The sequence below is a fragment of the Heterocephalus glaber genome, unplaced genomic scaffold (genome assembly GCF_053883595.1).
Source record: "Heterocephalus glaber isolate CG9 unplaced genomic scaffold, H.glaber_assembly_v1.0 deba00001773, whole genome shotgun sequence".
Classification (NCBI taxonomy): domain Eukaryota; kingdom Metazoa; phylum Chordata; class Mammalia; order Rodentia; family Bathyergidae; genus Heterocephalus; species Heterocephalus glaber.
In genome coordinates this window covers 12,758,141-12,773,848 of record NW_028258463.1, presented here as the reverse complement: position 1 = coordinate 12,773,848, position 15,708 = coordinate 12,758,141, and the positions used below count along the sequence as shown (strand labels likewise).

Genomic DNA, 15,708 nt, shown 5'->3' with positions numbered 1-15,708 from the left:
AAGCGGGCCCCTGGCTAGGTGGCTGACGGTGAGTCAAACGCGGGAAAGTGTCCAAGGGAGCCTCAAGACCATCCATCACAAGGCACAGTGACAACAAAGGTATCTGCCGGCTCCGAAAGCCTGCGGCTCCACCCTGGACCCGGCTCTGCCCTCTGGGCTGCGCTGGTGTCCTGAGAGGCGAAGGCAGGGCAGGCATCACTGGAGCAGCTCTTAAATGGCTCGTCGTCGGCTAGGGACAGCCCCACGGTCGCAGAGCTGGTGCCGAGGTCGAGCGAGGTCGGGGACCTGGACTCCAGGACCCGGTCTGACACGGATCTGCTGGAGGCGGGGTCACAAACACCTATACTGCGCCCCTGCCCCGGTCTTGGCGCACTGCTTCCGGGAAGCGCCGGCTCCGCCCCGCGGCTCCTCCGGGGCCCGCGATTGGCTCGCGGCTCGGGGTGGGGCCAGACGCCGGCCGGCGTGCTGACGTCAGCGTCGCGGCGCCGCTTCCTGTTGTCAGTGACCTGGGCTCCGAGGCGGAGGCGCTGCCTGGTCTGGGCGCCTGTCCTGCTCCTGCTCCCCGTGGTGAGTTAGGGCCCGGGAGCGGGGGCGAAGCGGGCAGGGCAGGGGCGGCGGGGTCTCGGCGCGAACGGGTGTTGGCCTCTAGCCCTCGCCGGATCCCAGACGCTTGGTTGACTGGAGACAGCTGGGCTCTGGAGCCCCAGCCCTCCCGGCCGGCACCCTACCGTCTCGCGTCTTCCCCCAGACCACGCCTCCCCCCCCCCCCGGCACCGGTCTTTCCTAAATGCAGCCCTCTCGTGACCCTTGCAGCCTTGCTGCACCCCCAGTCTGGGCCACAGCCCTTCACCTCTCCTTGCCAAGTCCTCACCCCTCAGCCCCTCTGGCAAGCCCAGTGCTCTGCGCAGGGCTCCCCTTTTCCGGCTCCCACACCTGCTCAGCTCCCGAGTGTCTGCTAATCGCCAAGCATCCTAACCCTGCCCCGTCTTGAAGACCCACCGCCAAAGTGGGTGCGCTGCTGAACTCCCCTCTTTCTTCCTGATGGCTTGATCTCAGGTTTACTCCAGTCTTAACGTGCACCCTGGCCTCACAGCCTCGGTCCCCAACTTCCTAGCTCATCATGTACTCCTTTGTCCTCTCCTACTATCTTGAAGACACCCCGTCTCTGAGTTTTTGCTAACCTGTCGTCAACTCTTGCTGCCTCAGTTCCTGTTACCCTCTGCCAGTGTTAGTACTCTGGGGTTTTCACCTCTGCTGTCCCCATGGCAACTCTTCACCCCAACTCTATGCCCATTCTTCCTTTGCCTTGCCTCCCATTCAGCCTGAGAACACATGTAGCACCGAGCCCCTGCAACCCTACCAGCTGCCCCTCCGCAGCAGGTCTAGGCGCTGGCTCAGCTGGGCAGTTAGAGGGGAGCCTGCTGACTGGGGTGTGCAGGCCCTCAGCTGGTGAAGGAGTGTGGAGGAGTCGAGATCCCAGCCCCCAGGCTTGGGTCAGAGGTTTTTCTGGTAGCTAGTCCCCTGGACCTGGACCTAGAGATTGTTTGTTGTTGTTGTCGCATTGTTGTCGCATTCATCTCAAATTGCTGGTGCAGGATATTGGAATGGTAGATGTCACTCAGCGACCTAGAAGGTGAGAGGTGGGCATTCATCCACCTCACTCATCCTAGGGTGATGGAAGCCATCACTTCCTTTTGGCTGGCGTTCTGGCCCCGGAGAACCTCAGGGAGTTGCCGCGCTATGGAGTTGGCAGTGATCACAGAGCCATGTTCCTGTGTCATGTGTCTTGTCCTGGCCCTTGTGGAGAATCCTCTCCCGGGGCTCCCCTCTGCCAGAGCTGATTGCAGACTGGTCCCAGTGCTTAACCCGGGGAACACAGTGAGTGTCGGAGGCGCGCTACATGTTGAGAAGCATGGAAGGGGGTGGACAGACGCTGTTGAATTGCCGACTCTTTCTGTAGGTGCTGGATCGTTGAATTTTAGCCGTTTGGGTTCCATGAACACAGGAAGCCAAATTTTCTCATAGCTGAGACAGAGGGCTGTTCCTCAGGCCCCCAGGCCCCTTGCTTGGCATTTCTAATCTCTGGGAGGCTTTCTTGTGCACATTTCCTCTGAATTCTGGTGATCTGCCATCCGGAAGATCAGCCATTTGATGGTTGTTTTCTGTTGGGGGTTTTTCTTTTTTGGTACAGGGGGTTGAGATCTGTTTGGGGTTTTTTCGGTGCTGGGGATCAAGCCAGTTTCTCTGACATGGCAAGGAAGAGTTCTACCCTTAGATACGCCCCTGGCCACCAGGGCAGTTTTAAAGAATCCAAAGGACCCTTGTCTTTGCCCCTTTGGTCTCTGCCTTTGAAAGCTGAATGTGGTTCTACCTTCAGTGTCTCCCTGCTACGGTGCAACTATCCAGATGGATTTCAGCATTATTGGCAGCTTGGTTTAATGGCAGTTCCACAAGAGCCCCACCACATCAGAGTGGTGTACCTCAACTTCCACAGTCCGTAAAATGAGCATATCTGCCCTCAGCTTTATTTTTATTTTACCCATCAAGTCAGTCAATAAGCATTTTTCAGCACCATTGCATGCCAATCACCATTCTAGGTATAGTAATTCCCTAGCTTCCGGGAGAATTTTCATAATCCAACAAAGTGAATCGATACATTACAGCTGTGAAAGTTTGCAACTCAAATGTGTGTAAGTTGGGGACTTATTGTACTAGAAATGTAGTGGTAAGTTAGCTAAAGTTCCAGTGCCCCTAGTTAGAATCCTGTAGCAACTGGGACAGAACATAGGGCAATGGGTGTTATCGGACAGAAGGGTGGAGAGAAGAAAAAAGGATACTTGGCGTTGTTCACGACCTCACAGTTCTGCCCTCACCCACAAGTCCTTGGCCTGGAATCACAGGCTGGAAGTTCTCACCCTTCACATTTGATTGAAGCTGTTGCTTAAAAGGCCTCCACCCAGTCTCCCTCATCCCACCCCTTCCGGGACCCCTGTCCAGAATCCAGCCTTCCTCAAATGGAAGGGAGTGCTGTTAACTCAGGCAGTCCTCACACGTCTGGCAGATCAGCTGCCTTTCTGAATCAGAAGATAATGTCATTCCTTTCCAGCTGAAATGACATGACTCTTCAGTTGGGACAGCAGCTGCATGCCATCACTGGCAGGCTTGTTGTCCCCAAGGGCCAGGTACTGCTTCAGGCGGTAGAAGAAAGGCTGTGGGAAGTGGCTGGGAAGTCACCACAGAGAAGCAGGTGCTGTTTACTGTTGGACTGAGTGTTCTGAGAGTGGTAAGGCCGGGTGTGCATCTCTTCCTGCTCTGTGTGTCTCCTGTAAGCCCTTCTTCGCTTTCTTCCTTGATCTCTGGAAGAAGTGAGCTCATGGGGACATGGTGTAAGCAGAAGGACAAGCAGTAGAATGAAGAAGAGCCACCGGGACAATCGCTCCCCACATGTGAGAACATTTAGGGAAGTAGAACTCTGAAACGTGGGACCAAGGGAAGGACTTGGGGTTGGCTGGGTGGGGCTAGAAATCCAACCAGCTAGACTGTCTCTCTTCAGTTAAATGGAGCTTTTGAAGAGATCTGTAGACTCTGTGAGCGATAGTGTGCTGGAAATTTTTCCAGCCGAAGACCTGACATGGTTTTATGTAGTGAAAGGAGTCAGGGGTCCCAAGAATTTTGTCCCTTACTTGAGGCCTGTTTCTGTGGAGCCCCGGTCTCACCTCTTAAGTAGGGACAACCACCTCTTACAGGATCATTCTGAGGAGGAAATGAGGTTGGAGAGTGAGATCAGAGAAGCTTGTTCATTCACCAGGGAAGCTGGGAAGGGGGAATCCAGGCCAAGGGGCAGGATAGACGTGTGGTGTCGTCTTCCCCTCCCAGACTTGCCCTGTAATGTTGCAGAGCCTGCAGAGGGAGTGGCCCAATTCTCTTCATGTTCCCTGCAGCATAGGTCTCCTCAGAGCTGTTTCTGCTGTCAGTGAAGAATACTCTGAGAACAGGAAGTGACACCAGTACCATAGGATGGTGAACTTGGGGTCTGAGCCACCAGGCAGAGGGTGCAGCGCTGACCCAGCGATCAAGACACCCAGTGCCTCGGTCTGGGCCCACCAGTGAGATCTTATGTCACTGATGGTCACACTCCTGACCCTGGAAGCACACTGACACGTGTAGGCTGCTTTGGCTTCATACAAGGAAAGGTCAAGTTGTCCTGAACTGAGTTGAACCCCAAAGCCTTTGTCCTGTTTTGTAAATTGTCAAAGGGCTATTATGGGTTCTTCTGAGGATCAGTCACATTTTGGCTTTCCTGACACTTGGTTTTCAGGAGTAGTTACTTGTCTCATTGGCCTGCTCTGACCTCTCCTAGCTTCAGTTTACTTTGGGGTTTTTTAATAGACTGTTATTTTGCCAGAGCACCTACTCTCTGGTAGCCCTTCCTAATGAATATTCTCTTACTCCCAGCTAATTAACGAGGCCTTAATGAACCCAGGCTATTTAGGTAAAGGCCTAGGCTCCAAGGTCCTGTCCTTGTAGCTGTTTGGGGAAGGGCAGCTGTCTAGAACAGCCCGAGGGAGAGGCATAGGCCTTGGGAATTGAGGACGGGCCCTGGAGCCCCAAGCCCTCGAGCCAGAGAGGCTAGATTTTGTCCGAAGAGCTGCACTGGGGTGACCCACCAGGAACCCAGCCTCAGGATAGGCATGTTGCCAGGAGTGACTGACTGTGTTTGGCCACACCACATCCCTTTTCCTGTCACCCTGAAGCCTAGAGTGCAGGGCTCCTCTCCAGAGCTCCTGACAACTCCTGATTAGGGGGAGCACAGTATGATGAAGACTGAGGCCTGCAGGCAGCCAGGGCCAAGGGCTCTTCCTCGCCATGCACTCCATATGGACATACACCTCCCTCCCTCTGCATGGCCTGACTCACTGGGCCCTCTTCCTCTCATCAAGCCCCAGGCCAGACTGAGCCAGAGGCTCCATTGAAGGCCACCCTACTTCCCTCCTTCTCCCTCCAGCCTCCTGCAAGCCTTGCCTGCAGACTGGCCTCTGTCCCCACACCCCTCCAGGGCCCCCACTGAAGTCCTGGCTCTGAAGATGGCCCTCACTCAGGAGTCTGGGGCCTCCCTTAGGCCGGGGGCAGGACAGTGGAGGCAGGACACTTGTCAGCCGTGGTACCCATGTCAGTTCACCCTGTCCTTATCTGTCAGGTGGAGATAATAAAATGGCTCTCCTGGGATGATTGGCAGCATAAATGAAGCAATCTGTCACATGCCTTGGTTTTTGTTAACTTCTTGGGGCCATAATTCTGAGCAGAAGCACCTTTAAGCCCTCCTTCCCCACATCCTCCTACTGGAGTTGAACCCAAGGCCTTCACATTTTTTTTGAGACAAGGTCATGCTAACTCACCCAGCCTGGCCTCAAACTTGACAATCCTCTTGCTTCAGTCTGCCAGAGTGCTGGGATTACAGGCTGCAGGAGCACATCTGGCTTATTTTCCAATTCTCATGTTCAGCAGGCCTGCCAGTACCCCTCAGGCTCAGACTCAGGCTGGAAGCCAGCTACCCTGAAGGGTTTAGCATTAGACCAACTTTGCCAGGGCGTGGGGGCACACACCTATCATCCTAGCACTTGGGAGGCTGAGACAGGAGGATTGCAGCAAGTTCAAGGCCAGCCTGTGCTGCATAGTGAGACCCTATCTCAAACAAAACAAAACAAAAAAGCATGAGGCCGACTTCTGGGAAATGGTATTCTTTCCTTGTAGATTTGTGTGGCCATATCCACTAGAACTGTGCTGGCGAACCTTTTAGGGCTTTCAATGTTAATAAACAGCCTGCCGAAGCACACATGCCAGAGGTTCACAGCACTGCGCTAGGATGACCAGTGCTGTTTATAGCAAGGCAGGAGGCCTGTGCTTCCGCACCTGAGCTGTCAGACCCTGCTCCACTTGCCTCGCTGATTAGTGGCAAACTGATCAGAACCAGTGTTGTCCCGTTTAGACTCCTCCTTGTGCTGCTCACGTGAAACCCTCATAGCCCAAAGGAGAAGCAGAGCTGAAGCTGATCTGTTTGGGCTTTGGCAGCAGGGCTGGCCATCCCTGGACTGGGACAGGAGTTAGGCCGGTACAGGGTATGGGCCTTGGCTGTGACTGTGCTCCTGCCTGCTGGTCGCCTTCCGCTGATGCTGCCCCTGTACCCTCAGTCGGCCCTTGGTTCCCCACTGGAACCCCATCCCAGGGGCCGGACACCCTATACAGTGTGTACAAAGAGTCCCAAACCACACACAGAGCTCCTTGCCTCCCCAGGACAGAGCCTCTGGTTTTTCTTTCCTTGCTTCCTTCCTTAAAATCTGCTCTTCAGTTTTACTTTCGTGTCACTCAGAGGCCTCTTGGTTGCAGTTTGAGTGAGCCGGCTGACCGCCTGCCCACTACTGGGAGGGACTGTGGCTGCAGGGAGTTGGGAGCATGCTCATGTGGCCACCATCTGTCCCTGCAGGTGTCATGTGAGTCTCGGCGGAGCTGCTCCTGAGTGGAAATGCTCTCAGTGGTCGAAAATGGACTGGACCCCCGGGCCACTATCCCGGTAAGCGGGCAGGGCTGATGGGGTGGGATCTGAGGGCAGGCAGGCCTCCCACTCCCAGAAAGAGGCCTTCGGAGAAAAGAAGGGAAGGCAGTCTAGAGGAGATCCTGCCTCTCCAGATGGGCTTATTTGCTGTGAAATTGCAGTTTATTTAATAAAACACTGGGGGTTAAGGCATGCTACCTCGAGACCAAGGATTTCCATTCAGACCTTCAGCCCTGTGCCCTTAGGCTGTGATGTGGTCACAGTTCGGTCAGAGCATTGATTTGGTCAGAACAGATATTCCTAGGTGCTGGCTTGTTAGCTCAATAATATGATATGTTCATAGCTTGCATCTGCCTTTCAACATTGACGGTTTTCCAGGGTTTTCAAACACAGTTGTTGGTGACTAGTTCACCAAAGTCCCTTCTGCCCTGTGCAGGCCCTGGGCTGTTCCAGGCATGCTGGACTGGCTCTGTCAGTTCCTTAGAGAGACGGAAGGTCAGGTAGGTTTCTGGCTGTCCCTCAGCAGAGTCCAGAGGTAGCTCCTTGAGAAGCCAGGATTTCCCTTTCTTCCCTCTGCTGCTCTGCAACTCAGAGCTTTCTCAGAGGTGCACCTTCCCCTGCAGGCCACCAGAGGGTGCAGTTCCACCTGTCGCCTTACTTGGTTTTGTGCAGAAGCCTTTACCAGACCGAGCTCTGGGTTAGATGGTCCCATTCATGTGGATTGTCCCCGATGGCAAATCCAGAGACAAAAACAGGACTGATCACCGTCCCAGTTCCCCTCTCCTCCAGCACCTGGCAACACTAATACACTGTTTCTTTTGTGGGTTTTGGTTTTTTTTGGTAGTGAGATCGAACTCAGGACCTTGCACTTGCCAGGCAGGGCCAAATCCCCGGCCCTGTACACTGTTTCTTTTGAGAGGAGATGAAAATGGCCTGAAATTAGTGGTGAATGCTACACAGTTCTCTGATTTACTAAAAACCACTGGACTCAATGAGTGCTTTAAATGAGTGCATTTGTGGTGTGTGAATTATATCTCACTGATATTTTTAAGTTAATTTTTAAAAACTTAATTTCCCAAAGCCAAGTGTGGTGGCACATATAATCTCAGCTCTTTGGAGACTGAAGCAGGATTGAGAGTTGGAGGCCAGCCTGGGTTCAACAAAAAAAAAAAAATTAGCTTCCTTGTTTGGGATAAATCAATGTAAAAGAGTGAACTATTTATCCATAACTCTGTACTCAGTTTAAACCAGTTTTTGTGCAGTCCCTTCTAGTCCTTTTCCAAACACATAATTTTGTCATAATTATGATTGAATAATTTTACTCTGTAATCCCAAAGGACTTTATACACATTTTGTAATGTGTTCATTTAACCAGCATTTACAGTTTGAGGACTCTCATGTTGTTTGAGGACTCTCATGTTGTTTGAGGATACATGGGTAAATTTAAAAGACCAGTCTGAGCTGGGCATCATGGTACATGCCTATTATCCCAGCTACTTGGGTGGCTGAAGCAGGAGGATCACAAATTCCAGGTCAGCCTTTGCAAGTTAGCCAGACTTTGTCTCAAAAATAAAATGAAAAGGACTAGAAATATACTCAGCACTCCCTGCGTTCGGTCCGGGCAGAGTAGGGGGCGTTCTTCTGCCTTCAGAAGCAATGCCACAATTGCTATAGTTCAGGAAATGTTATTTCTTTCCATTTAACAGATGCAGGAATTGAGGCTCAGAGAGATTAAGGAAATGTCTGAAGTGACTGGGCTGACACTGAATCTAGGCCATTGGCTCCCAGGATGAATGGATGGATGGATTGGTCAGTCTTGCATGCACAGTACTGAAGATTGGACCCAGGGCCTTCTCCCTGAGCTACATCTCCAACCCCTCCCCCTTTTAAATAAATTGTATTTTAATTTTATCCCATTCCCCCCCGTGCACCCCTTTTTTTATTTTTTATTTTGAGACAGGTTGCCCAGGGTGAGCTCAAGCTAGTGATTCTCCTGTCTCAGCCTCCAAGGGCGCTAGAATTATAGGCATATATGACCTTGTCCAGCCCCTAGGAAGGATTTCTCTTGGAAGCCGTGGTCCTTTTCTTTGATTTTTTTTTCCCAACAGTGCTGGGAATCAACCAGGGCCTGTGCTCATGTTCTACCATTGAGCTACATCTACCCCAGCCTTGCTTGATATTTTGAATTTTTCCAAAGCAGCACTTTTTACCTCTGAGCTTATTGATTCTGTTCAGACTCTTGGTCATATAATACCTCACTCCCATCCTAACCGAAGCTCGCTAGCCCTTCCTGTGATGGAGCCTTTATTGAAACACAAAGTGATATGGCTGTAAGTTTGCTGAAGTTCTGTTTGGAAAACAAAAGGGATCCTCAGTGAAGGATGCAGAACAATACTATTAGTTACCTCTGGGTACTGTGTACTTTCCTTTCCTTCTCTATGCGTTGTCTTTGGTGTGATTAACACATGCTGCTTCTGGCCCCAGAATCTACTCAGGAGTATGTGGTTGCGCAGGTACTTGGTGCTAGCCTGGGGCTGCTTTCCCAGGCTGTCCATGGGCTTCTCTTCTGAAGGCCTGCCTTCTGCTTGGCACTGCCTAGGTCATCAAGAAGAAGCTGGTGGGGTCTGTGAAGGCGCTGCAGAAGCAGTACATGTCCCTGGACGCGGTGGTCACGAGTGAAGATGGAGATGCCAACACCATGTGCAGTGCCCTGGAGGCTGTGCTTATCCATGGCCTGCAGGCCAAGCACATCCATGCAGAGACCGGAGGAAAGCGGAAGAAAAGTGCGCGTCAGAAGCCTCTGCCTCAGCCTGTCTTTTGGCCCCTCCTGAAAGCTGTCACCCACAAGTGAGACGGGCAGGAAGGTGTCGTTGGGGGAGGACCTTCCAAGTGTGGGACCCTTGGCTGCCCTGGCTGTGTGGAGGCCAGCAGACAGCGAGTATGGAGATAGGGTGAGGGCGGGCGGGAACGTCCTGTAGAAAGGGCTGCCTCCAAACCACGCTTCCCAAACTGCCGCGTGGCCTGCTCCACAGTCCAGGCCTATGAGCTTCGGACCAGACTGGCGGGGCTGGGTAGATTCTGTGTGGCCTGCAAAGCCTGAACTATTTATTTACTCTCTGGCCCTTTACAGAAGGGGTTTAGGGGTTCAGCACACATATCTTGGTCAGCAGGGATAGTAAGTAAGGGGTTATAACGAACATGACCGTTGTCCTTCATGACCCCTCAAAAGGTTGAGGATTATAGCTTAGCATTTCTATGTTTCCCTTGAAACATCATTACCAAGGAATTTTTCATGCCTACATACACTTGCCATTGTCACCAGAGGTTCTTGCTAACTAGTGAATAAAATAGTACCTCGTTACTGTTTTTTTTGTTGTTTTTTTTTTTTTTTGGTACCGGGGATCGAACTCGGGACCTTGCGCCTGCGAGGCAAGTGGCAGAAGCACTGAGCTAAACCCCGGCCCCCTCGATACAGTTTTATCTGAGGTAGTTTCTGAAACAAGTCTGCTCTGCCCTCCCAGACACATCATCTTGGACCTAGAGCGCCTGGCCTTCATCAACACGGACGTGGGCCGCTGCCGGGCCTGGCTGCGGCTGGCCCTCAATGACGGCCTGATGGAGTGCTACCTGAAGCTGCTGCTCCAGGAGCAGGCGAGGCTATGCCAGTACTACCAGCCCAGCGCACTGCTGCGGGACGCCGAGGAGGGCGAGTTCCTCCTGAGCTTCCTGCAGGGACTCACGTCCTTGTCCTTCGAGCTCTCTTACAAGTCCGCTGTCCTGAATGAGTGGACGATCACCCCACTGGCCCTCGCTGGGCTTTGTCCACTCTCAGAACTCGACCCCTTCCCTACCTCTAGTGCAGAACTCCAGCGTGAGGAGTCTCTGGACTCCATTTCCCACTCCTCAGGCTCAGAGGATATCGAAGTCCAGCACTCGGGCCATAAGATCCGACGGAACAGGAAGCTCACAGCCTCCTCACTCAGCCTGGACACAGCCAGCTCCTCACAGCTGTCCTGCAGCCTGAACTCTGATAGCTGCCTGCTCCAGGAGAGTGGCTGCAAGAGTCCAGACCACCCCGAGGAGCCCATGTCCTACGACTTGGATCTGGGAACAGCAAATGCTGATGATTCCAAGCAGTCCCTGCAAGAGTGAGTGCCTCCCCCTTGCATCCTCCTTTCCTCTCCCCTCCGGCCTCTGCCTGTGATTATCACTGAACTCTGCTGGGTATAGAGTCACAGGAGACACGGGCAACAGGGCCTGGAGTTTCTGGGAGCGGGGCCGGGAACGTGGCACCGTGGGGTGGGTGTAGAAGGACTCGGGGCGGGTGCAGCTCCAGCTGTGCCCCAGTGGCTGAACAAGTCAGTCCCCAGCCACCCTGTTCCTCCTTCCCATCCGTGCGACCATAACTATTAATGTCTTGTATATTCTTCCAAAGTCTCTAACAGCATCTGTGACAAATGATACACAAATTTTTAAACTTTCTTCCTTGTTTCTTACCCTCCCCTTTCCATAAAAGGTAGTACATTGTCCAGACTTCATTTGGGGGGAAATCTTTTTATATCAAAGCATCTTCTTTTTTTTTTTTTTTTGTCACATACCGCTCTGTTGTAGGAATGTGTCTTAGTTTATTTAATCAGGCTTACATTTAATGGGCATTGGAGTTCAGTGTTTCCATAAATAACCTCTTCTATGTGGCCTTTTAATTTTATGTAAATATCTCGGTTCAGTAAACTCCCAGGAGCAAAATTGCGGAGGCAAAGGATTTGTAATTTCAGACACTGCCTGTTGATACTGCACCAGGAATGCACCCATGTCTGCTTAGCCTTGCCACTAGGAAGCACTGTCAAACTTTGTCTGTTTGTGAAAATTGGTGATCTTTGTCGGAGCCTCCCTCAGTTGAGCTGTGACCCATCAGCCTGTGTCTAGGACCTTTCTCCTCTTGTGCGGTCCCTCACCCTGCCTGGGTTCCGGTCCTTCCAGAGTCCCTACCAGAGAGGGACTAGCACTGGCTTAGGTGCTGTGTGTACTGGGCTTGGAGCAGACCTGCTGTCCAGGCCTGTGCACCACTGACGGACGAGGCAGCAATGTTGGGCAGATTGCTGAAGCTCAGCCTCTTCGTCTTTAAACTGGAGAGGCCCTCATGGGGCTGAGACTCGGATCCGATGCCTCGTGGTGTCTGCCGGCTCCGCTGGTGGCTGTGAGCCCTGGGCCCAGGCAGCAGCGTCTTCAGGTGTCTGGCGGAAGAGCGGAGTGGAGACGGGCCCACTGAGCCTTGGTGTGACCGGGTTTGCTTTCCTGTCCCAGCCCTTCATGTGTCTCTGTCTCCTCCACAGACACCAGCTTCTGCCATGTGCACCTTCATCTTCGTGAGTCTTGTGATGGGAATTCCAGCAAAAGGTCACTGAGTCAGTAGCCCTCCACCCTCCGTGGGACGCATTGTCCTGAGTTTTATAGGAAGCGGGAGAGACAAGGGTCAGAATGCGCACAAGTTGTAGACAACTCCCAGACACTAAACACTGGACAAACACACATGCAGCACTGTCGCCCTTGCAGAGGGGCCCTGAAGTCAGTCTTTGAGCAGCCACAGAGGTTAGCATTTCTTGAAGGAAGCATATGTTTTAAGTGCAGAAATTCTCACCAGTCTTAAGAGTTCAGTTATTGTTAGTTTTATTATTATTAAATATTTGTAATTTAAAACTGGGCATACTTGGGCCAGGGATTTAGCTCAGCAGGATAGCGGCTGCCTGGCAAGCTCCAGGGTCCTGAGTTCGATCCCTGTACCAAAAAAAAAAAAAAGCCTGGGCATACTCTATGTTTGTTGTTACAAATGTAAAACCAATGTCTCCAGGCCAGGCATGGTGGGATTACAGGCCTGTAATCCCAGCACTCTGAGAGACTGAGGCAGGAGATCACCAAGTTCAAATCCAGCCTGGCAACTTAGTGAAACCCTGTCTCAAAAAATTTTAAAGAGGGCTAGGGTTGTAGCTCAGTGTGAAGGTCCTGGGTTCAACCCCTGCAAATTAAACATAAAATACAAAACACAATATTCAAAATGAAATATTTTAGCCAGACATGGTAGCACACACATGTAAACCCATCGCTTAGGAGGCTGAGGCAGGAGATTCAAGAGTTCAAGGTAAGTCTGAGCTACATAGTTCACAGCCAGCCTGGACCTCATAGACCCTGTCTCCAAAAACACCCCCAAAATTAAAATTAAAACACACACACAGGGTTCTTTTTTGCAGGAAGCAAACTGTGTCTTGCTTTATGGCCGGACAACAACTGTCCTTCAAGTCTGTGTTACAGTTGTGACCAAGGGGCCTAGGTCCAGTCCAGCGGAGTCAGGAGCCAGACTTGTTCATCTTTCAGCCACCTGACCTGGACATCCTGTAATATGAGGTTAAGAATTCTTCAGAGAAAAACAGTTCAGGGTCACACTGTGTAAAAGTGAGAAGGGTCGCCTAGGACGCAGTGAAGGTCGTTTTGTTACTAGGTTCTGGGACAGTAGGCTGCCGCTGTGTGCAGAGCTGCAGGCCCTCTGGGGGCTCATGTTCATGGAGCCTCCCTTGGGGGTGACACGTGTGCAGCCTCCGCTGCCTGCAGAACAGCGCCGGGCCTTGCCAGCCCTGGGTCTGTGGGTCAGAGAGCCCACAGCCCTCAGGTGGGTTCTCCAAGCCAGGCTCAGTTACTGCAGACACACGTGTGTGAGCACACAGTTACACGTATGTACATGACGTGCTGTTGTCAGACTGCTTCCTAAATGGAAGCACATTTTAAATACTTGAATAAAAAGTCTTTGGGAAATGCAGCCTCAAGCCAAATGGAAGCGGAAGGGCTGTAGCCATTTCAGTTTCCTTTCTGTTGTGTTTTCTTCAAACCTTTTTCTCTTTACGTTGAAAATCTCTGCTCTAGCTCGCATTTTTCCCCCTTGATGAGTATGTCTGTCTTATTTTCCCGGGGCCCTGAAGACTAGTTCTAATTCTGGACTAGTACTAACTCTGTGAACTTCATTTCACCTTGACCTTGGTTGTGATTTAGTGGAAGTTGATTTATTACCCAGGCTTGCTGCTGTCTGGTGGCATTTAGGCATTATTACCTATTCTAACACTGTCATTTCATCATTAAAATCTCCTTCATAACCAATGTAGTGGCACGTGTCTCTAATCCTAGCTACTTGGGAGGCTGAGGCAAGAGGTTTGTAAGTTCAAGGCCAGCCTGGGCAAGACCCTGTCTCAAAATTAAAAATAAGGGTTGGGCATATAGCCCAGTAATAGAACACCCTTGGGTTCGATACCCAGTACCACCAAAAAAATTATGTCTTGCAGATTAAGATTCATTTGTAGTCAATCTATGTACATGTCTTGTTTTTGTAATGGTAGCGAGTATTCTCACACTTCAGCTTTTTCCTCTGTATTTTTATATTTGTATGTGGCGTCTAAGCCATCTAATCAGTGGTAAAAGCAGCCAGCGTACCATCAAGGTGAGCGTTTTCTGAGGGCTTTGTCCCAAACGCTCCTGAGCCTTCTGCCTGTGTTATCTGCGTGGCCCTCGGCACAGCCACGAAAGGCAGTGACGCCCAAGAGCTGCAAGAGGCCGGGGTGGACGGGGCCCTCGCCACAAGTCTCCCTGGCCCATGCGGAGCTGAGCCTCACAGGGGACACCTGCGGGAAGTCTGCCCGCCTGGCTCCCCTCAGGTGGCCCCTCCTGTCACCGAGGTGTGGACATGTACGGTTGGTTGGAATGTGTCCTCTTCTCCACCGTTGGAAGCAAGCCCTTTGTTTCCAGAACTCAGCATTTCCCATCCCTGCAAGTTGCATTCTTAGATTTTTGTTCATCTGTTTGTAGAGTGAGACCTTAGAGCAAGAACCAGCCCCTGCCTGCCTCCCCCGAAACTATTCCTTTCCGCCTTTCTCTGATTGGTCACCTATATTTTTATCAAAACAGAAGTAATATACCATTAAATTCAACATTTTGCTCCAGGTGTGGTGGTACATACCTGTAATCCCAGCACTGGGGAGGCTGAGGCAGGAGTATTGCTGCAAATTTGAGGCCAGCCTGGGCTACACAGTGAGGTGAGATCCTGCAGGGCATGGTGGCATATTCCTGTGATCCTAGCCCTCAGGAGGCCGAGCCAGGAGGATCACTGTGAGCTACGTAGTAAGTTCAAGGCCAGCCCAAACTACACAGTGAGCCCCGTGTCTCAGAAAAACAAAGCTAAAAAAAAAAAATAGTGAGAGCCAATCTCAAAAAACAAAAGCAAAACAAATTCACCTTTTTTTTTCTAAGACAGGGTCTCGCTCTGTAGTCTAGGTTGGCCTCAGACTCACAGTGATCCTCCTGCCTCAGCCTCTCAAGTGCTGGGATCACAGGCATGCATCCCCACACCCAGAAAAAAATTCATCATTTTCAAGTGTTAATGAAGTGGTACTTAGTATAGTCACAAGATTATACAACATCACTACCATCTAATTCAAAAATACTTTCTTTTTTATTTTTTTCAATTCAAGAATATTTTCGTCACCCTGTAAGGAAACCCCTTTCCATCGGCTGTAGATTTCCAAGCATTCCATATAAATGGAATCATGCAATATATGGCCTTTTGTGCCTGGTGTCTGTCACCAAATAATAGTGTTTTTAGGACTCACCCATGTTACAACATGTCACAGCTAAATAATATTCCATTGTATGGATCTGCCCAGTTTATCCACTCATCAGTTGACAGTTCATTTTTCCCTGTATTTTGGCTTTTATGAGTAATTTTTCTGTGAACATTTATGTCTAAGTTTTCAGGTGCACGCATTTTTAATTCTCTTAGGTATATACATGGAGTAGAATTGCCGGTTGCCTGTAACTCTGTTTAACCTTTTGAGGAACTACCAAACTTTCCTACAGCAGCTGCACCATTTTACACCCTCCTCACTTATCTGTGAGTAAATTTCTCCACATCTCTGCCAGCACTGTGATTCTCTGTGGGTTTGACGGTAGCAGCTGTCTGAGTAGGTATGGATTGGTTTTTTTCCCCCATGGCCGCTGAGCTTGAGAGTCTCTTCATGTATTTTTTTCCTTTTTACTTCATGTGCTCATTATCCCTTTGTATATATTCTAAAGAGAAGTCTTCAAATCCTTTGCCCATTTTAGAATTCAGGGTTTTCTTATCG

The 15,708-nt window shown here is 50.9% G+C and overlaps 1 protein-coding gene across 6 annotated transcripts in view; it reads left to right on the top strand.

Moving 5' to 3' along the window:
- Positions 1-441: 441 nt before the first annotated feature.
- Plekhm1 (pleckstrin homology and RUN domain containing M1) overlaps positions 442-15,708 on the top strand; it is a 36,538-nt gene continuing 21,271 nt past the window's right edge. For 4 of the 6 annotated variants that reach the window (XM_004859170.3, XM_004859171.3, XM_021240058.2 and 1 more), the window contains exons 1-4: positions 442-567; positions 6,482-6,568; positions 9,150-9,397; positions 10,072-10,698. In XM_004859170.3, the coding sequence (XP_004859227.2) occupies positions 6,521-6,568; positions 9,150-9,397; positions 10,072-10,698 (923 nt within the window). In that variant the 5' untranslated portion in view covers positions 442-567; positions 6,482-6,520. Of the gene's footprint in view, positions 568-6,481; positions 6,569-9,149; positions 9,489-10,071; positions 10,699-15,708 lie in introns of those variants that run through there. The other 2 variants (XM_021240057.2, XM_087202403.1) reach the window with 2 other exon arrangements.